The sequence below is a fragment of the Carlito syrichta genome, unplaced genomic scaffold (genome assembly GCF_000164805.1).
Source record: "Carlito syrichta isolate Samal-C Ts95f unplaced genomic scaffold, Tarsius_syrichta-2.0.1 Scaffold169016, whole genome shotgun sequence".
Taxonomy (NCBI): Eukaryota; Metazoa; Chordata; class Mammalia; order Primates; family Tarsiidae; genus Carlito; species Carlito syrichta.
Genome location: NW_007113112.1, coordinates 178,234 through 201,494, shown reverse-complemented (window position 1 = coordinate 201,494; position 23,261 = coordinate 178,234). Strand labels below are relative to the sequence as shown.

General features: G+C 40.6%; 1 protein-coding gene across 1 annotated transcript in view; it reads right to left on the bottom strand.

The window, feature by feature from the left end:
* Positions 1-23,261, bottom strand: part of LOC103252573 (katanin p60 ATPase-containing subunit A-like 1) — an 82,832-nt gene that overhangs the window by 4,520 nt on the left and 55,051 nt on the right. The window contains exons 5-9 of the mRNA XM_021709153.1: positions 22,389-22,516; positions 21,874-21,979; positions 8,209-8,367; positions 7,401-7,527; positions 4,743-4,877 (exon numbers count right to left, since the gene is read on the bottom strand). Coding sequence (XP_021564828.1) covers positions 4,743-4,877; positions 7,401-7,527; positions 8,209-8,367; positions 21,874-21,979; positions 22,389-22,516 — 655 coding nt within the window. The remainder of the gene's footprint in view (positions 1-4,742; positions 4,878-7,400; positions 7,528-8,208; positions 8,368-21,873; positions 21,980-22,388; positions 22,517-23,261) is intronic.

Below are 23,261 nucleotides of genomic sequence, written 5' to 3'. Positions count from 1 at the left end.
TTCTAAGCCACTCTCATTTGTTGATAGAAAAACTAGACTAAAAACATTAGTAATCATCTTAAAGACTGGAATACTATCATGCTCTGACTGACATTTATAGAATATTCTAACAAGCACAGAATAAACTTTCTATTCAACTGCAAACGGAACATTCATGATGACAGACTATATGCTGAGTCATAAAATAAATCTCAAAAAGTTCAAAAATTGGTATCTTTCAGAGTATGTTCCTAACTATAATGGAATGAAATTAGAAACCAACAATGATATAGGTAGAAAATTCCCAAACATTTGGCTACTAAACCAGACAGTTCTAAATAAGCCAAGGGCCAAAGAAAGGGGAAAAAATTAGAAAATATTTCTAACTTAATAGTAGAAAATCATGATACAGCAAAATCTGTGAGATGAAGCCAATGCAGTGCTTAAAGAGGAAATCACAGTTTTAAAATGTGCACATTAAAAAAAAAAGGTGGTGAGGGACCTGGCGCAGTGCTTCACACCTGTAATTCTAGCACTTTGGAAGGCTGAGGCAGGAGGATCAGTTGAAGCCAGGAGTTAGAGACCATCCTGGATAACATAACAAGACTATGTCTCTACAAAAAATAAAATAGTAGCCATGCATGATGCACCTGTATTCCCAACTACTTGGGAGGCTGAGGTGTGAGGATCTCTTGAGCCTAGGAGTTGGAGGCTACAGTAAACTATGACTGTGCCACTGCACTACAGCCTGGGCAACAGAGACCCCATCTCTAAAACAAAACAAAACAAAACAAAACAAAATTTAACAAAAAAAAAAGTTTAAAATCAATAACCTGAGTTTCTCACTTCAGAAAAAGAATTACTCAAAGTATAAAAGAAGAACAAATAAAAAGAGAAAACAATGAAATAGAAAACAAAATTAACAAAGCAAAAATCTGGCTCTTTAAAAAGATTATTAATATTGATAAACCTCTAATAAAAATGATCAATTATAACAGATATGAAATAAATTACCAATACTAGAATGAAAAATGAGCCATCACTATAGAACCTATAGACAATTAAAGGAAAATAAGGTGTGTGGATCTCTATCACAACAACTTAAAAGAAGCTGGAATTTCTCTTTCCAGAATTCTCTTCTTTGCACAGCTCTGGGCTTTGCGGATTACATGAGTTATTATGTCTGAGATTTGAAAGGCAGATCAATCTGCTCAGAAAATTGGTGCATACTGTCACTTATCTACTGGTTCACCCTGTTAGAGTGGGGCAATACTTTTGCCTGCAGCTCTTTCCAGCAACTGTTATATTTCCTTCTTCAGCTTTTTTGACTCTTGAGTTAGGTATACAAGGGGAGACACCCCCCCAATGGAATTTATTTATAAAAATGTGTATATTTATTCTTACATGTTAAAACTTCAGTTACCTTAAAGTACTCTCCATTTTTTGTAATACACCTATCAAGCTGCTTTTTCCGCTGCTCAAAACAGTTTTTGAACTCGTCGATTTTGATGCTTTTCAGTGCTTCTGTCATGGTTTGTTTTACCTCTTCCACATTAGCAAAACATTTCTCTTTGAGGACTTTGTTATTTGGAGGAGGGGGGAAAAGTCACTCGAGGCGAGATCAGGAGTAGGGAGAGTGGAACACAGGAGTCATATCGTTTTTGGTCAAAAACTGCTGAACACTCAGTGCAGTGTGGGCAGGTGCGCTCATACATCACCCATCACGAAATGGGCAAATGCGTTGAAAGAATCTCAAAAAAAAGCCACGAAATTGGTCAAGCACAGTCTCTCACAACAATGCTAGCTGGTACACTGATGCCAACAGGTTCCTGGGACCTAGTGGGGAAGCCTAAACAGCCAGGGGCCTGCCCTCCAAAAAATAATTCTGGTTTTTGGGGGTCCACCCTTGTACATTTAGCCAGCTTCTTCTGTAGGAAATTTCATTCACCAAAGTTGGGAGTCTTAGAGGAAATAAGAGCCCAATATGGACTCCAATCTATCCTCATGGGGCCCAGCTCATCTCCACAAGTTACAGTGTGCTCTTTTTTTTTTAGTTGGAGTCTCACTCTGTTGCCCAGACTGGTGCAGTGGCATGCTCCCGGCCACCGGAGCCTTGACCTACTGGGCTTGGGCGATCTTTCCACCTCAGCCTTCCAAGTAGCCGGAACTATAGGCATGCGCTACCACACCAGGCTAATTTTTGATTTATTGTAGAGACAAGGTCTTGCCAAGTTGCCTAGGTGGGTCTTGAACCCACGGGCTCAGGCAATCCACTTGCCCTGGCCTCCTAAAGTGCTGGGATGACAGGCTGAGCCACCGAACCTGGCCTACAGTGTGTTCTTACTTTTACCACTTCCCATTCGTCTTCTCTTTCTAAGTGCCTTTCCTACTGACTTCAGGTTCCAGAACCAGACATGAACCCACAGTCTCATCTCCACGTTTGTATTAGGTCAAATCCAAATAAACTTGACAATTCAGAGAATACAGACAAATTATTTGAAACCTTGCTCAATAAGAAATAAGTAACTTGACTACATAGCCCTCTATCTATTATTTTTCAAATCAATGAAACAGAATAGCATTCAGAAATAGACCCAAGATACACAGCAAAATAATTTTCAACAAAAGTGCCAAAAGTAATTCAATGGAAAAAGAAAAGCCCTTTCAACAAGTGGTGTTTAAACAAGCAGGATATACAGGTTAAAAAAAAGAAACTCAACCCCTAGCTGATGTACACACAAAATTTATACAAGAGGGATCACAGCTCTATATATATAGTTTGTAAAAAAAAAAAAAAAAAAAATTAGCCTAGCGTGGTGGCTCATATCTGTAATCCCAGCACTTTGGGAAGCAGAAACGAGATGATTGCCTGAGCCCAAGAGTTCGAGACCAGCCTGGGCAACTTGGCAAGACCTTGTCTCTACAAAAAAATAAAAATAAAAAAAATTAGCTTCGTTTGGTGGCACATGCCTGTGTTGGAAGGCAGAGGCAGAAGGATCACCTGAGCCCAGCAGGTTGAGGCTGTGGTGGCTGTGAGGGTGCCACTGCACTCCAGCCTGGGCGACAGAGTGATACTCTGACTCAAAAAAAAAAAAAAAAAAGGCAAAAAGCACTATTCATCAAACAAAAACTTGACAAGAAGACTTCAATCTAAAACTTTTGCGTATCATAGGACATCATAAAGAAAATTTAAAGACAAACTATAAACTGAAAGAAAGTATTAACAATGAAAAAGAAATTATATAAAGTATCAATAAAGCATCAAATAACCCAACCTAAAACTGGGTAAAAGACTTGAAAAGACACTACATAAAAAATATACCAAAAATGAATAAGCACACGAAAAGGTCCTCAACATGGTAAGTCATCAGAGAAATGCAAATTAAAACCATAATGGGACAGCATTTCAGACTTAAGAGAATGACTACAATTAAAATACTGACAATATAAAATGTTAGCAAGGATGTGAAAGTACTGGAATTCTCATTCATTGATGATGGAAGCATAAAATGGTACCACCAGTCTGGAAAACAGTTTGGGTATTTCTTCTAAAACGAAACATATACTTGCCCTGTGACAATACTTTTCTTACTATATTACCCAGCAGAATTGAAAACATTCATCCATAAAAATACATGTACAGGGGAATTTACAGCTTTATTCACAATAGGCAAAAACTAGAAGCAAATCAAATGACCAGCAAAAGAATGAGCAAGTTGTGGCATAATCAAGCCAAAAGTAAGTTACTGATACATGTAACCACATGGATGAATCTGAAAAGCATTACGTGATGTGTAAGTGGACAAATACAGTGAATACCTGCTGCCATGACTCCATTTAATAAAGTTTAAGAAGAGGCAAAACTAATCTATGGTGATAAAAATCAGGTAAAGTAAATGCTTAATGGAGACTTGAATTAACTGGCAGGAGCACAGAGAATCTTCCTAGGATGACAGATATCCTACATCTTGATTATGGTACTGATTAAACAGGTATATGAACTTGTCAAAACTCATCAAATTGTACACTTAAGATATGGACATTTCGACCAGGTACAGTGGCTCACACCTATAATCCCAGCACTTTGGGAGACAGAGGCAAGAGGACTGCCTGAGTCCAGGGGTTTGAGACTAGGCAGGGCAACTTGGAGAGTCCTCTTCTCTACAATAAATTTTAAAAATTAGCCAGGCATGGTGGCACATGCCTACAGCTCTAGCTACTTGGAAGGCTGAGGTGGAAGGATTGCCTGAGACCACCAGGTTGAGGCTGCAGTAGCTATGAGCGTGCCACTGAACTCCAGTCTGGGCTACCAGAGTGAGACTCCAACTCAAAAAAATAAAATAAAAAAGATATGTACATTTCACTATGCATAAATTTTATCTCTTAAGAAAAGGAAAAAAGCATTCATGGACATTTCAACATTCATTAACAGGATGAAATCATTATTTTCAAAAGCAGCATATTTTGGAAAAAGATTCCAAAAGAACTTTAATCACTTAAGTGAGGTCTAATGAAGGTTCTTCAAGTTTAAAAGTAAAAACTTCAAAGTGCTACCAAGTTTATGAACATGAGTATTGCTCTGACCATAAGACTTTCTCTGAAATGTAAAGGATTTCAACAGAGTACTGTGGCCTCTCTTCCCATCTACCACAAGTGGATTTGGAAGCTATGAACTTCTTTAAGCAGAATGGTAATGGGATAAAGATTTAGATAAACAGGAACAGGTAACAGAAAGCTCAAAATACAGAAGAACGGCGTCATACCTGTCGGAAGAGGGATATATATCCTTTTTTCTAATCTCCTTCGCAAAGCTTCATCGATGTCCCATGGGAAATTAGTAGCAGCCAGCACCATAACCATTTTGGAAGGGTCGTCATTTTCTAAAGCTCCTCCGACTCCTGTATATAGGGAGGGAGGAAAGACAAGGTTTTTCTCACAGCCCTTGACTGTTTCATTCAACTAGCATTTCTAAATGTTAGACATGCTTGGGGGTGAGATCAATGATGAAAAACCGTGCAGTCCTGACCCCTGTATAGTGGCAGAACTGGACACCTCAATAGGGAACTACAAAACAAGTAGAAGAATTCACATATCTAGTGCAGGGTTCCAAGTCAATACGAAAAGTCAGCTTTTCTGTAAGAAAATGAAGTATATGTCCCCTGGAAACAAAATGGTATGAGAGATTAGGGTCTGCTGTATTCCTCTCATTTTTTTAAAATCAAAGTTCCTCACATTTTTAAATTTTAGTTTTTAGTCTAATTTATTTAATTTTCTCAAGAAGCAAGAACAGAAGAGGGTTCCTGTTTACTTAACATACTAGCATACAACTAATTTTGAAAGACAAGTTATATTGCAATGATGTGGTTCTTCAAATTTCGAAGTGATGTGTAAAAAATAAATATGAAATTTAAGAATGAACCTAATAATCACTGATAAAAATAACAAAACTGACTATATGTATGCACTCAGTGTCTACTTTTTCAGAATTAAAATTTTAGAATAAAAAATTTCAACCTGGTGTGTTGGCTCACACCTGTAATCCCAGCACTTTGGGAGGAGAGGCAAGAGGATCGCTGGAGTCCAGGAGTTTGAGACCAGCCTGGGCAACATAGCAAGACCTCATCTTGATTTTTTAAAAATAAAAAAACTAGAAAAATAAAAATTTTTAGGTCACACAATAGAATCTCTGGAAAATATGCAGTGGGAATAAATTTAAAACCTGCAAACTGTATTGATAAGACTGTCTAGACTGGCATAATAAAGTACCAGTGGATTTAAAGCAACCCCGTTCAGTATGGTATTTTCTTAATAAAATCTTACTGAACTATTTCAATCATTATCACAAGGAATCAAGCTGTCCAACTAATAGTTAACAATGGTCACAAATATTCTTCAATGAAATTTAGCTGACTAAATCTATATTTGGTGATTTCTTTTTCCAATTTTTTTTTTGAGTTGAAGTCTCACTCTTGTCTCCCAGGCTAGTCTGCAGCGGCATGCTCACGGCCACTGCAGCCTCGACCTGCTGGGCAAAGGCAATCCTCGGTCTTCCAAACAGTTGGAACTACAGGCATGCATCACTGCTAATTTTTTAATTTATTGTAGAGACAAGGTCTCACCAAATCATCCAGGCTGATCTTGAACCCCTGGACTCAAGCAACCCTCTCACCTTGGCCTCCCAAAGTGCTGGGATTACAGGCTTGAGTCACTGTTCCCGGCTCTGTTTCCAGTTTTAACAACACAGTGTTTTTACCTATCTCTTCCCCCAAGGTATAACAGTCACTCCTTACTGTCATACTTAAGCAGAAGCTAAATGGTAAACTCATTAGGGAAGGGACTCATGGTCCATTACCTCATATATCTTACAGTGGCCAGTACCATACTTCAGTGAATCACATGTAAGTATTCAATAAGTGTCCATGTGGGTGAATAACCATGGCTGTTTTGAAACAATATGCTCCGGATATTTTTAAACATATTTCATCTTTTCTCAGGGTTTGCTTAAACAGCCTGTTTACCACACCACTGCCAGCATAAGGTGTCTCTAAAAAGCAGTTTTCTGAGCCCACAGCTTTTGTCCTTCTGTGGCTCCTCAGGCCTTCTCTTCTGTGTCTGGGAACTCCTTCCATGCTTCAAAGTCCACCCAGAGAGAGCTTCCTTCTACCACAGAATCTCTCAGGATGCACTGTCATTCTCTAATCAGTTGCCTGCTTCCCATCCACATCCGTGGTCATCACATTTTTTGGTCTCAGGACCCTTTTATACTCAAGAACTATTGAGAGCTCCAAAGAGCTTTTTCGATATTTACCAGCAAAACTTAAAATAGAAAATTTTAAACATTCATTCATTAAAAAATAACAATAAATCCATTTCTTGTTCACATGTTTTTATGAAGAGCATATTTTCCAAAGCCTAAAACTAGTAAGTCGAATCCTTCTTTCACATTTTTACAAATCTCCTTCATCCCTGACTAGATGGGGAGCAGCTGGGTTCTCTATCTGCTCCTGTCACCCATCTGTTAGAATCTCCCATGTCTCAGCCCCTGAAACGCCCCTGTACGCTTGTGAGAGGGGAGGGTGAGAAGGCCAATAATGTCTTAATTTACTATGAGTACAGTTTGGATGCTGCAGACCCCTTACAGGCTCTCAAGGCCCCTCGGGACTCAGTGATCCCTCTCGAAGCTTTGCTCTAACCAGCAAGCTCCCTGAAGGCTGTGGCTGTCCTACCTCAGAACCTGAAATGGTGCATGACTTATAACATGAGGCTTTTTGAGGGCATGAACAAACTGGTGAATGAAACAAACGATTAAAAATAAAATCAGGCCACCGTCCAGTCCCATCACCGAGAATTTCTTTATGAGTTTACACAAAAGTCAAAAAAGAAAGGCAACAGTTGGGAAACAATGATAAAACATCAATTACCATCCATCTGAATGAGAAGTTCAGCCTTGACTCGCCGACTCGCCTCGTGTTCATCAGAGGTTCCTCTTCGGCTGCAGATAGAGTCTATCTCATCAATGAAGATTGTGGTAGGAGCATAAAACCTGGCCTTGGTGAAAATATTTCAAAGGCAGCATTCAGTGATCTCACAAAACAATCTGAAGTTGCTCAAAACACCATATTTTTTCTTTTAAAACAATGGCAAAAGAGAGTAGAAATGTCTCAGTTTTAATGCCCCTGTCTGGTTATCAAAAAAAAAAAAGCTATATGGCTGTTGAAGCTGGGTGGCAGTTATATGCAGATTCATTATACTGTTCTTTGTACTCTTGTGAAACAAAAAGTTTTTAAAAAAAATAAACCAACCTTTATCTGCAAACAGGCATTCTTAAATATATTATTGCAATTCCCTTATGAAAAAGCAACAAACTTTAAGGACAAATCAGTTTTTAGCTGATTTTTAAAATACATATTAAAACACTCCTGTGTTCCTTCAGCTCACTAGAAATCCAGAAACACCAGTCAACCCACCCACGTGGCCAAAGTCTTTCCTTCCACCCTCACTGGCCAGGATGCCAAAGGCCTTCTTTTACATCAGAGAGAAAAATGCACTGAAGACACGCCAACTACCCTACAAAACCCACCGCCTCATGTCTCATTACTGTGTCAAGAACTATTAAAAGACAACCACACCATGCTTTTCAAAGGAGATTCCAGGCGAACAGACCTAGATTTATGGGGGCACCATACACCTACGGATAGTCCTTTGAAGTCCAGATATATCATCACTCACCATTTCAAACAACAGACGAACCAACTTCTCAGATTCACCTCTGTATTTAGATGTCAGTGTTGAAGAGGACACATTGAAGAACGTTGTGCCACACTCAGTGGCCACGGCTTTCGCCAGCATAGTCTTACCGGTACCTGGGGGTCCAACCATCAACACACCCTGAAATTTCAAAGGATCAGTTCAATGATTTACCAGACTAAAGTGTTTCTTATAAATTATCAACTATTAACAGACATGGCAATTTGACCATCAAGATAAATTCAACTGCCACAGTAAAATCATGGTGCATTTGGTAAGAGTAAGGTAGAAAAAGTGAAGACCAATTTCACAAAGTATTTCACATCCAAGTTAATCAGAAAAACCTAGATAACAGAGAATGTTCCCATATATTTAGAAAGAACCTATCCAATCTTCCTGAACCTGGCACAAGAGTCCTGAGCACCACTTAAGAGTGACTGCTCTGTTTAAGCATCATGAAAATAAGAAGACATTTTCTATCACACATAGTATGACTATACATTCCTTGCCCTCTTCAGGGATAAAACATACCTTCCACGATGCATTTATAATATACAGATTTTAGTCAAAAATAAAGATCCATTTATGAGTTAATAAGGTAACAAGAAAACTCAGTGGTGATTTGAGCATAATCAAATTAGCAAATTTATCAGTTTAATGTGCTAGACAGTTTACATAAAATAGTGTAAGTGATGAACTAAATAGACTCCATCAGCTCACTAGAAAGTGAGTTTTTTTCCTAAGCTTTAGTTACTTCTTAGCATTGAAAACAAACAAACATGAACAACAATCGACAACAACAAATATGTGGGGAATAAAAATTATTAAACGAAGCCAATCCTCTAGTTTCAAAACTAATCATTGTTTTCTTCCAACTCTCTTAAGAGAGTTCAGATACACAGCTATCACCAACATCCCTTCTGCATGATAGCCAGTGACTCCTTAAGAGGAATTCTGACCCAACTGTTGATTTAGTTTGATCAGCTTCTAGGGGTTTAAACTTTAAAAACTATGTGTAATCAAAGTTTCATCAGCCGGGCTCGGTGGCTCAGCCTGTAATCCCGCGCCTTGGCAGGCTGAGATGAGTGAACTGCCTGAGCCCATGGGTTCGAGACCCGCCTGGGCAACTTGGCGAGACCTCATCTCTACAATAAATCAAAACTTAGCCGGGTGTGGTAGCGCGCACCTGTAGTTCCAGCTACTTGGAAGGCTGAGGCGGAAGGATCGCCGGAGCCCAGCAGGTTGAGGATGCGGCGGCCGGGAGCGGTCACTGCACTCCAGTCTGGGCGACAGAGTGAGACTCCAACTCAGAAAAAAAAATAGTTTCATCAACTCCAAATTGAGAACCTGCCCAAGCCCTTTTCTAGCTAGAGATTTTTGTTACACAGAACCACCAGAAATCACTGGGACTTAACTTTGCATGAGATTAAGATCTTGAAAATCCGTGAAAGCAACTAGCTAATGCCACAGGCACTGCCATAGGTATGACTGCAGCGAAGTTCATACTCTTTCTGATATCCCTCTCAGCTCCTGTCATGTCATTAGTGTGGCTACCGCCAGCTAGAGTCAATTTCTAACATGAGCATCTGTGTGGATACAGCTCATGGGTATAGTTCAACACTTAAAACGTCCACCTCTCCGTGCCATTGCTCCCTCACTTGTCCCCCCCTTTGCTGCATTTCCTTGTCTCCTGGCTCTTCCCCTCAGTATAGAAACGAACTGTCCTATCAAAAATCTGTCCTATCAAAAAAAAAAAAAATCCTTCAGGGAAAGAACAATATCTTCAATAAATGGTGCTGGGAAAACTGAATAACCACACGCAGGATGAAACTAGACCCCTATCTCTCACCGAGTACAAAAATCAAAACAAAATGGATTAAAGACTTAATTTAAGGCATGAAACTAGGAAACTACCAGAAGAAAACAGGAATGCTCTAGGAGGTTGGCCTGCGCAGGACTGTTTGTGTAAGGCTCAAAAGCACAGGCGACCAAAGTTGTTTGATATGTGGGATTACGTCCAACCAAAAGCCTCGGCACAACAAAGGAAACAATCGACAAAGTAAGAGTCACCCCCAGAATGGGAGAGAGGATTGGCAAACTATCTAGTGGAAAAAGGATTAATACATAAGGAGCTCAACCAACTCAACACCAAAAAATAAAAATAAAATTTTAAAAACTGACTTAAAAGGGGGCAAAAAGGTGAAAAAACCTTTCTCAAAGGAAGACACACAAACGGCCAACAGGTGTATGAAAAATGCTCAGCATCATTAATCACCAGGAAAATACAGACCCAAACCACAATGTGATATCATCTCACCCCAGTTAAAAGGGCTTGTGTAAAAAAGATAGGAAATGATGGATGCTGGTGAAGATGGGAAGAGTGGGGAACCCCACAAGCTGCGGGTGGGACTGTCAATTAGTACAGCTATTATGGAAAACCGTATGGGCTTTCCTCAAAAAACTAAAAACAGAACTACTATATTATCCAGCAATTCTACTACTGGGCATATATCCAAAAGAAAGGAAATCAGTATCTCAGAGACATCTGTATGCTGACTGCAGCACTATTCACAATAGCCAAGATATGGAATTAAGCTAGGTGTCCATCAGTGGATGAATGAGCAAAGAAAATGTGGCATATGTACACAACGGAATATTATTCAGCCATAAAGAAAGAATGAAATCCTGTCTCTTGCAGCAACAGGGATGGAACTGGAAGCCACTATGTTAAGTGGCATAAGCCAAGAACAGAAAGACAAACACCACATGATAACACTCACATGCAGGAGCTAAAAACATGGATGTCATGAAGATAGAGAGTAGATCGGGGGTAGCCAGAAGCCAGGAAGAGTAAGGAAGAGGAGAGAACTAAAACAGAATGATTTGGCTGGGTGGGGTGGCTCAGGTCTACAATCTCAGCACTTTGGGAGGCAGAAGCAGAAGGATCACTTGAGGCCAGGAGTTCAAGACCAGCCTGAAGAACATAGCAAGACTGTCTCTACAAAAAATTTAAAAAATTAGCTGCACATGGAGGCACATGCCTATCGTCCTAGCTACTTGGGAGGCTGAGAAGGGAGGAGTCCTTGAGCCCAGGAGTTCAAGGCTGCAGTGAGTTACACTTATGCCACTGTACTCCCACTAGGGTGACAGAGTGAGACCTCATCTCTTAATTTAAAAAAAGAGAGGCTGATTAATTAATGAGTACAAATATACATTTTGACAGAAGAAATAAGACCTAATGCCTGACCTATCAATAGAGTGACTATAGTTTACAACGATCTATTGCCTATTTCAAAATAGCTACAAGAGAACAATTTGAATGTTCCTAGCATAAAGAAAAAGATATTTAAGGTGATGGATACTCCAATTATATGAATGCATTAAATTATTACATGTACCCCCAAAACACATACAATCTATTATGTATCAATAAAAAAATTTTAAAAATAAAGTTGAGACAAATAAAAGAAAAAAAATCCTTTATTGCCCCTACACATATCCTTTAGGTTCTATCTAGTTCTCCTTCCCTTCACAGCCAAGCTTCTTGGAGAAATGCTCCAGCTGCCTCGCTCCTCGTCACACACCACCACCTCACTACGGACACCTGTCTGCTCATCTAATGGTCACTCTTCCCGCAAGACACCCTTGCCTCTCTCTGACCACTGACAGTGCTGACACGCGGTGTTCGCTCCCTTCTTCCTGAAGCCCTGGCAGCTCTCCGCCTCACAGTTCTCCTGCTCTCTGGCTACTTTCAGCATCGTTCGGAGCTTTCCTTCCCTGCCCTTTATACTTCTGCAGCCATCCTAAATCTTGCTTTTTTTTCCCTTTATGAAAGTCCTGAACAAATTCATCCATCCCTATGTCATCAACTACCCCTTACAGCTCACAATTTTAATTTAAACTCAAACTATCCAAACTCCAGACCCCTGTTTTGAATGATCGGCTGAGTACTTATCTAAACACAATTCGTTTCTATTTAAACCTGCTCCTTACTCAATTTCCAATATCAGTTCACTATACTCTGTATAACAAAGAATCTGGCCAGCCTTTGTCCCCAGTCCTGGGAGGCATCTGCTAAATCCCTGGAATTTCCCGAGTGTCCTTGTTACTCATGATTTTATGCTAATGGGGTGATTCATGGTGGCCCCTACATAGCTTATGCTAACAAGATGACTCAGGACGGGGGTTGACCATGCCAGGAACACTAGCCATGTGACTAGAGAGCTGGGCTTTGAGCCACGTGACACTGACTCAACCTCTGGGGAGAGGAAGGGGACTAGAGACTGTGACCACAGACATGAGCAAATTGATCATGCTTATGTAATGGCACCCAATAAAACTCTGGACAGTGACGCTTGGGTGAGCTTCCCTACTTGGCAGCACTCTATGTGCCTTACTCCGTTGTATGTTGCTGAAAGGGGTACCTGAGGCTGGGTACTTTATGAAGAAAAGGGGCTTACTGGGCTCAAGTTCTGCAGGCTCTACAGGAAACATGGAGCCAGGTCCTGCTGAGGGCCTCACTCATGGTGGAAGGCAAAGGGGAGCCAGTGTGTGTGGAGATCACACGGCGAGAGAGGAAGCAGGAGAGTGGAGGGGCTGTTCTTTTTTAAACAACCAACTCTCACAGGAACCAAGAGCAAGAACTCACGCATGACCACAAGGACGGCAACAAGCTATTCCTGAGATCCCCCTTATAGCCCAAATTCCTCCAGTTAGGCTCCACCTCCCAACACCATCACACTGGGAATCAAATTTCAACATGAGACATGGTGGAAACAAACGTCCAAACCATATCCAAACCACAGCAGTACTGCTGCATATCCATGTGACACAATGCTCTACATATTGTCACATATCCAGGAAAGCATCCATGAAGAAAGGACAAAAAAAGCATCACATCCTTCCAGACTCTTCCAATGTGTTTCTACTTTTGGCTGGTTCTGATTTGTATCCTTTGGCTGTGATGAAACTGAAATCCTAAGTACAGCTGATTCTTGAACAACTTGGGGGTCAAGGCACCAATCCTCTGCAGTCAAAAATCTGCATGTAACTTTTGATTCCCCAAAAACGTAACTACTAACAGGCTACTGCTGACTAAAACTTACTGATAACAGAAACAGTCGATTAGCACATATTTTTGTATGTTTATATGTGGCATTCATACAAGAAAGTAAGCTAAGGAAAAGAAAGTTATAAGGAAAATCATAAAGAGAAAATATATTTGCTATTCATTAAGCACAAGTAGATAAAGGTCTTTACATCGAGTAGGCAGAGGAGGAGGAGAAAGAGGAGAGGTTAGTCTTCTATCTCAAGAGTGGCAGAGGCAGAAAAGAATCCATATATAAGCGGGCCCATGAGTCCAGGCCTGTGTTGTTCAAGGTTGAGTTGTATAAGCACATTCCTGAGTTCTGTGAGTCATTCTGGAGAATGATCAAACCTGAGAGAGTAGTGGGAACCTCTGAATCAGTAGACAGCAGTCAGAAATGAAGGTGACCTGGCCACCCTCAAGTCTGCAGCTGGTATCTGAAGTAAAGACAGGTGGTGGCTGAAGTCTTGTGGAAAACTGAGTTCTCATCCTGTGAAGTCTGGCCCAGTTCTAGGTAGGTGGAAACTCTGCACACCCCCCCTTCCAATTCAAGCCTGGAATCTGGGAGTGCTATAAACAATCAGTCATTTATGCCTTCTAAACATCTCTCTCAAATCCACTCATTTTTCACTAGCCAAATAGCCAATGTCTTTGTTCACTGTTTGGCTAGATTATTTCAACAGTCTCCCAGCAGACTCCTTTTCTAGACCCGTCTATGGCCATCTCCAACCCATCCTTCATACTACTATAAAAAGGTAATCTTTTTACATCTGCAAATCACCCTCCTATTAAGATGTTTCAGGGGCTCACTGACATCCTTGGTATGGCATATGGAGCTCTGTGAGAGGTAGGTCACATTTACCAGTCCAGCTGTGTCTTTTGTTACTATGGCCTATATAAGCCCTCCAGGCTTCCAGCCATATTAAACAACACGATCCCCCATATACACAGTATCCACTTACACTTCCCGTGAGTTTGCACATGACACCCATTCTGCCTCACAGTCACCCTCATCACATCTGCCTGTGGAGCTTCTCTCCCTCCTTCAAGTCTCAGCTCAGAGCCACCTTCCCGAGGAGGCTGTCCCTGATGTTATTCTCCATGGCAGAATCCCTCACCCCTCCTCTCTGCGGCCACAGCAGCTTGTTCATGACGCCATCACACCACCAGTCACACTGACCTCAACACACACTCTGCTCCACACACTGCCTCTGTTAAAACACATACTTAGGCTCCAAAGCCCATGAGCTTCTTGGGGACTGTCAGTGACCCATCTTGGTATTGTCTGCGCTTGGCCTATCACTTGACACACGACAAATACTCAATAAATGTGTATTTACCCAATGCAAATTTACTGAATGCTTGCTAAATATGAGGCCCTGAAAACAGAAATCACATATAAATCCTCGAGAGACTTTTAGTCTGGTGGAGGATACAGACAAATAGATTACAATGCATTTGAAAGTGCTAAGTAAGACAGGCCCCACAAAGAGCCCTGTGTGCCATGCTAAGGATGCCAGTGAGTCACTGAAGAGATTCAGGAGGAGGGTGATCGGCAAATGTAGAAAGGTTCCCTTCCAAAGAAGCAGACAGGAAAAGTGCTAGATGGTAAACGAATCGATTAACAGAGCCTCCATGTAAAAACAATTCAGGCACCTACGTATACACTTCAGCCACTAACAGCACAGTAGTCTATTTCTCGGGCACTTCCTTTTTATAATTTAAAATGTTGCCTCTTAAAAAAATATCACATAATCTGAACTTAAACTTATCAAGAAGGACTTACTGTTATTTTGTCGGAGAGAAGTTCATCCAGAGAAGTGTTTTTGAAAAGCACATATCTTTCACCCCTCATAAGCGTCATCCAGCATTTCCAATTCTGATGGTCATTTCCACAGGAATACTGTACCGAAATCTCAAACTCAAAAATAATTCATTCTCTCTTTTCCTGGAAACAGCCCAGCTCCTTCCAAACATTCCACAAGCCAGGGTCTTTCTCCTTCCTGAGCTCCACATTTGTGTATCTTCGCTACTTACCCAGAGGCAAAACCTTGGTATTATCTTTGCCCCGCCTTCGTCTTCACATATGTACACATCACACCCACAAGTTCATCAGCTTCCTCCACTAAATATCACTAGCACCTGTCCTTCCATTCTGAGCCTCAGAAGCACCACCCTAACTCAGGCCCTTCAAATATTCAGCCTGAGCTATTGCTGGTCACTCTGAACATGCTCTTGGCCTCATCTTCCCCACTTGCTGCAAACAGGTTGTTTTCCCCAAATCACCAGTTTAATTATGTCACCTGCCTGCTCCAGGGGGTCTCCCCAGTACCTACAGGGAAAAGGTCAAACTCCTGGCAAACACAAGTTGGCCTCAACCTACATACATTTTTGTTGGAATCGTCCGCTAATTTATTTTATGTATTTGGAATTTGCATACTGCTATCATCAGACACTGTTCTGAGGCCTCATTAACTCACTGCCTCACAATAGCCTATGAGATGACCATTATTAATGCCATTTCACAGAAAAGGAAACTGAGGCTTGGAGAAGTTGAGTGACTTGTTCAAGGTCACAGAGCCAGCAAAAGGGAGTTAGAATTTGCACACAACCAGTCTGGAACCAGGCCCTGTGCCCTTCACCAATTCACCATGCTGCCTCCCTTTCGAAACATCAGTGCACTATTTCCCAAACACAATAACACGTTCTCACCTGTGTGCCACTGCTCACCTCACCTACCCCTTCTAAGCTCCAAAATCTCCTGAAATGCCTTCTCCAACATCACGAAATCCATGCAGCCCTGCCAGTTCCCGCTTGAGTCCCACCTCCTCAGCATCGTGCCTGCTCTAAATGTCACATCTGCTCCTGGCTCAGCTGTCCGAGCACATGTGGCCTGTACCACCTATGGGGCTCCGCCACTGCCTGATCCCGGAAGCTACCTATGTCTGCCTCCCTCTCCACCTGTGGCATCTGGCAGCCCAGGGGCAGTGTCTTGAAAAACGAGGCCCCTCCCACACAGCCCAGCTAAATAAGTATCTGATAAGTGTGCTGCAGAGGCCGAGAGGCTGAGCCTCACTGCACTGCAAACTTTCTAAAAGGTCTGCCAGGACGATCACAACCTATCTGGACTTGGATTTTCCATACTGTCAGGTTGTGGGGATTGGATAAGTCCAAAGACTCATTCCAGTTCTGAAATTCTGGAATTTAGGTCTTGCGACAATTTTTTTTGAGTCGAAGTCTCACCTTGTCACCCAGGCTAGAGTGCAGTGGCACATTCACAGCCACTGCATACTCGACCTGCTGGGCTCAGGTGATCCTTCTGTCTCAGTCTTCCAAGTAGCTGGAACCACAGGCATGTGCCACCATGCCCAGTTGATTTTTTGAAACGAGTTCTCCTCATGTTGCTCAAATTAGTCTCGAACCCCTGAGCTCAGGCAATCCTCTCGCCTCCACCTCCCAAAGTGCTGGAATTACAGGCATGAGTCACCATGCCCAGGTATGACAAATTTTATAGACTTGACAAACTTCTAGGGTCTCCTTATTTTCACTCTTTAGAATCTATTAACCTGTTTTAGTAATTAATCTATTCTCATGAATCTCTAACAAATTCAAATATAACGTTCTAAAAATGAGTAACAGTTTCATATCCCAGAATTTTATTCTACTGATATAGAAAAAAAAACATTAGCCTAGGAATAAGATTCTCTGCAAATAATTTTTTTTAAAAAATGTGAGGTACAATTCAGAGTTAGGTATGACAAATATTCATTATGCAGGTACCCTTGTTGATGAGGTGTGACCCCCCTTCCCCAGGCAGATTCCCACTACTGCCAATCCCACCTCTCTGCCCCCGACCCCCAGTTTCCCGCTACTGTCAATCCTTTTCTTATAGTATTACGATAGTTGTTCAAGGTCCGGTTATGAGTGAGAACATGTGATAATCAGTTCTTTGTTTCTGTGAAAGATCACTCAATATTATAGACTATAAGTTCATCCAGGTTGCTACGAATTTCACGATTTTCTTCTTTATGGTGCGAAATATTCCACTGTGTATATGTACTTTTTTAAAATCCAGTCCTCTTTTGATGGGCAGTATGGCCGGTTCCATGTTCTTGGTATTGTGAACAATGCTGCGATAAACATTACGTGTGTAGGTATCTTTTTTATAGAGTGATTTGAGTTCTTCCGGGTATATATTCTCAGAAAGGGGATTGCGGGGTCACATGGAAGGTCGATTTTTAGAACTTTAGGAATCGCCACACTGATTTCCACAGAGGCTGTACTAGTTTACACTCCCACCAACGTCGAAGTGTTCCCTTTTCGCCACATCCTCTCCAGCATCTGTTGTTTTTTGAGTTATTGATGATAGCCATCTTGACTGGAGTTAGGTGGTATCTCAGTGTAGTTTTAATTTGCATCTCCTTGATGACTAGTGAGGCTGAGGATTTTTCATTTATCTGTTGGTCGCTCATATGTCTTCTTTTGAGAAGTGTCTAGTCATATCTTTTGCCCACTTTGTAATGGGGCTGTTTGTTTTTTTCTTTTCAGCACGTTTGAGTTCCTTGTAGATACTAGATGTAGGCCTTTGACAGACATACAGTTGGCAAATATTTTTTTTCCCAGTCTGTGGGCTGTCTCCCTGCTCTCTTGATGGTTTTCTTTGGCTTTGCAGAAGCTTGTCGGTTTGATGAGGTCCCACTTGTCTATCTTATCTCATATGGCATGGGCTCTTGGGGTTTTGATCAGGAATTGGTTGCCAGTTCCAATTTCCATAAGGGTGTCTCCTGCATTTCTTAAGGTTCGTATAGTTTGAGGTTTTAGGTTTAGGTCTCTAATTCATTTAGAGTTGATTTTTGTGTATGGGGGTAGGCAGGAATCTTGTTTTAGTCTTCTGCATGTGGTCAGCCAATTTTTCCAGCACCATTTGCTGAATAGGTTCTCCTCTCCCGGTGGTTGGTGGTGGAAGCTTTGTCAAAGATGAGTTGTTTGAGAAATTGAGGTTTTGTTTCTAGAATCTCAAACCTGTTCAATTGGTCTATATGCCTGTTCTTGTACCAATACCAGACTGTTTTGAGCATTGTAACTTTATAATAAAGTTTAAAGGAGTGTGATACCTCCTGTTTTTTTTTTTTCCCCTGAGGATTGTTTTGGCTGTTCGTGGTCATTTATGTTTTCATATGAATTCCTGTATTGTTTCCATGTCTGAGAAGAATGCTGCTGGTAATTTGATGGGTATTGCGTCAAATCTGTAGATTGGCTTGGGTAGAATGGACATCTTAACAATGCTGATTCTTCCAGTCCATGAGCATGGAATATTTTTCCACTTGTTTGTGTCACCTTTCATTTCTTTGAGCAGTGTTTTGTAGTTTTCATTGTAAAGGACTTTCACATCTCTGGTTAGGAAGATGCCAAGGTATTTCGGTTTTTGTGTATGGCTATTGTGAATGGGATTGTGCTTCTTATTTGGGTTTCTGTTTATTATTGGTGTATAGAAATGAGATTGTCTTTTGCACATTTATTTTATACCCTGAGACTTTGCCAAAGTCCTTTATCAGTGCAAGTAGATTTTTGACAGATTCTCTTGGGTTTTCGAGGTACAGAATCATGTCATCTGCAAAGAGGGATAACTTGACTTCTTCTTTTCCTATTTGGATACTCCTGATCTCCTTCTCTTGTCTGATTGCTCTAGCTAGGACTTCCAAAACTATGTTGAACAGGAGAGGTGAGAGTGAACATCCTTGTCTTGCTCCAGTTTTCAGGGGAAATGGTTCCAATTTCTGTCTGTTTAGCAGTATGCTGGCTATGGGTGTCTTGTAGAGGGCTTTTACTATTTTGAGGTATGTTCCCTCTATGCCTAGATGTTCAAGGGTTTTTATTAAGAAGGGGCACTGGGTTTTATCAAAAGTTTCTTCTGTATCTAATGATATAACCATGTGGTTTTTGTTTTTACGTCTGTTGATGTATTTAATTACATTTATGGTCTTACGAATGCTGAACCGGCCTGCATCCTAGGGATGAAGCCTATTTGGTCATGGTGGATGATTTTTGAGATGTGTTGTTGAATCTGGTTGCTAGGATCTTGTTGAGAATTTTAGCATCTATGTTCATCAAGGATATTGACCTGAAGTTCTCTTTCTTTGTTAGATCTTTACCCAGCTTGGGTATCAATGCAATGCTAGCTTCATAAAATGATTTGGGGAGAGTTCCATCTTTCTCAATCGCCTGGAATACTTTCAAAAGGATTGGTATCAGTTCCTCCTTGTATGTGTTTTGTAGAAGTCTGCTGGAAAGCCATCTGGTCCAGGGCTTTTTAATGTAGGTAGTTTTCTTATGATATAGTCTATTTTTTTTTCTTAATTCAGTTTGCCAATGAATACAAAAGCACAGCAAGGGCTAAATAAATCAGTCAAGTCAGATCATATTTGATAACAATAACATAAGGAAATTTTTTAAAAATATAACTAAAGAGCTCTTTTTAGAAAAAAAAGAGCTTATGAAACTCAGTTTAGTGAACTTTTGAAGGTTCAGAAAATGTTGGCTACAAATTATGTCCCTTGTGGTTGGTGAAAAGCTTTTGCACCTCATCCAGCATGTCTCCTGCAACACCTGCCTGCGAGCTTCATCTTCTGGGGAGCACGTAACATGACTTGCAGCTGGGAAGCCCTGCAGAACTGGGGGAAGCCACCTTCCAGAGAAGTGAAGACAGATCTCATGTCAAATCCAGAGTCAGTACTACGAAAACCCCTACTTGCCATTGAACTAGCATCTCTTACTTTAAATTCATGTTTTTTACAGTTGGGAACAGCTTCTAGAATACACTATCTCTACAACATGCCAGGCTGTAAAGGAACAAGACTTCACCATAACTAAGCCACATATGATGATCCGAAATAATAAAATTTCCTTTTCTTTACTCCAATTTCATCAGCCTCCACAATCCTAGATAAATGAAACAGCAAATCCTGTAATATTTGTATACTTAACCTGAAGAAAAATACCTCACACATCGCTCTACTATAGGTTAAATCAAAGAGGATAACAAACAAAAGACACTAGAAGCTTCAATTGATAGGTCAACAAATTCAGAAGGAATCAAGGCTAACCTCACACCCACCAACACCACAGAATGGGCATCCCTACGCAGTTGCAAGGCATTTTTGTACTTTTTTGTTTTGTTTTGCTGCGATTCAAATATCTAAATTGGTGATAAAAATTGTTATTAAAAAAACTAAGTTTGGGAAAACTGGATTTTAAATTTTCTCAACGGACCCAGGGAGTGACTATTTAGTAAAATGAGAGCCTTCCTTAACCTAGCATATTATATGTTCCTTTATGACACACGAGTTTTATCAGAACAAATGAATGCTTTTGAATTATAACGAGTCATTATAATAAATGTCTCATTAAAATATAAATTAGAAGATGAATATATAATAGTATATATTTTATGTTTTTTAAATACCTATTTAAAACCTTGTCTTTCAAATATTGTTTTAAAAATTATAGTAATGGGAGAATTTTTAATAATACGTTCCCAAAATGAGGTTAATCTTTAACAAATGAGTCTGTAAAAGCTTTCAAGTTGTTAGAGCCTATCAAAATGCCATGGGTGTTCTAAGCTATTGACTAAGTACCCAATTTCTTGTAGGCACAGGGACAACAGAGGAGGAGACATTTAAGGAGAGAAACAGACCTTCCTTGCTAATTCAGAAAGGCAGAGAGCTCCTGCTTTCCTTTCATTCTGCTAGTCAGTCAAGGGAGACTCTGCCTAGGGCTAAAAGCCAAACAAAGGCCCAGGTAGCTAGGAAGGTGGGAGCTTCCAGGCAACTTAGAAGAATTTTTGTTTTGCTTTGCTTTGTTTTTTGTTTTGTTCAAGACCCAGCTATGCTGCCCAGGTTGGGTCTTGAACTCCTGGTCAAGTGATCCTTCTTCCTCAGCCTCCTGAGGAGCTAGGACTGCATGCACCACCATGTCTGCCTGACAGGAAAGTTTTTTAATATGCTAAATTGAAAATGTTGGACCGAGAAGAAATTAATCCTGGCTTTAGACTCTAAGGCAAAGAGCTAGCTAGAAACAAACATTCTGATTACATTTGAGAATTATACCAAGCCTGGATTAAACAAAGATTCAAATCATCAACAATGAGCTTTAAGTCAGCGACAAGCAAAAAATAAACTAAATTAAAATAATGATTTGTGAGAAATTGCTAACTTTTATAAAAGTATTTATTTGCTCAAACTCTAATTCTGTAAGACTATGCACTATTGCTGTTTTATCTGCTTCATGTGTTATTTACAGAAACAGACATCTAGAAACTTCTTAAAAGTAATCTCTAGTTCAGCACCCTGAGGGAAGTGACTTTCCCTAAAGACAGCAGTTTCAACACCCCAAGCCCATCCCTCCTGCTATGCAGATGTGGCACATGTCAACCACAAAGTCAAGTCCAGGTACTCAGGGTAAACCTCCCCCAACCTTTACGAAACGTGTTAAGTCCATAAGAAACTGCAATGCCTTTCATTCTCATACATGCTTGTACCAAAACTGCGCTAACAAATCCTCACCTTCCACGGCCTCCTGATCCCTTTGAAAAAGTCGGGCATCCACATTGGAAGGACGACAGCTTCCCTCAGCAACTTCTTGGCTTCCTCCAGATCAGCTATGTCGTCCCTTTGCAAGAACAGCAGAGTCTCACAGTGTTTATTCCGAAACACTTTTGATTTATGGTCAAAACTCATTCTTTTACTTTTTTTTTTAACTTGTGAAATTATTCTTATATTAAGAACATCATCCTAATTCTTACTGCATAAATGCAGAAAAAGATCAGCGAAAACATACTGCAGTCATTGATTAGGACATAGTATTCAATTAGCAACCTTTGTCAGTTACATCAACTTCAAGTTAACGTGCAGGTTGTCCTTGTTCTGTTTTGACAGAATAATGTCCCATCAGTTCTGTACTCTCATACGACAGACGGAGTTGTCATTGGGAGAATGAAGAACAAGAGAAGACTCCCACCAAGCCCTCCTGTAACCTGTTTTCTCCTCTATTTTGATTCAGTAATTTAAGAGATTCTAACCAATGAATGCTAGGATTCCTGGATACAATGTCTCTCTCAAGGGCTTCCACCAGATCCTTATCATACCCAGCACCATCAAATTTTGGAATTTCGCCATCACTTGCACCATCTTGCATATTCTTCCTTCCCTGAAGAACAAAAAAGTACTAGTTAATAACAGGATAATTTTAATTAATATCATTAAACTTTCAAAACATTATAATTCAGTCACTCTTAAAATAATTTTTATCTTGAGAGTATTTTCTGATCACTTAAATGTCATCCTTCCCCATTTAATTCATCAGAAACTGATGAATTAGTGAATTTTTTTTTTAGTTGGAGTCTTATTCTGTCGATCCTTCTGCCTCAGCCTTCCAAGTAGCTGGAACTACAGGCACGTGCCAACATGCCTGGCTAATTTTTTGATTTATTGTAGAAATGAGGTCTTACCAAGTTGCCCAGGTTGGTCTCAAACCCATGGGCTCAGGCAATCCTCTCACCTCAGTCTCCCAAAATGCCTGGCCAGTCAACTTTCTTATTAAAGACTTCTTCAACTCGACATTCTTGGGGGTCCATTACAGATTAGCCTTAAATGATGCTTGATGGATCCCAAAAGACTGGTAAAGCCCTCCCTCTGAACTGTGGATGCAGGGGATAGAATATTGAGAATATTAATGTAGAAGAAGAAAGGAAAACAATTCACCGAGAATCTACTATGTGACAGATCTCACATACATCATCTCATTTATTTTCTTTTTTGAGTCAAAGACTCGCTGTGCCACCCAGGCTGGCGTGCAGTGGCACACTCACGACCACTGCAGCCTCGATCTGCTGGGCTCAAGTGATCCTTCCACTTCAACCTTCCAACTAGGCGAAACTACAGGTGTGCATCAC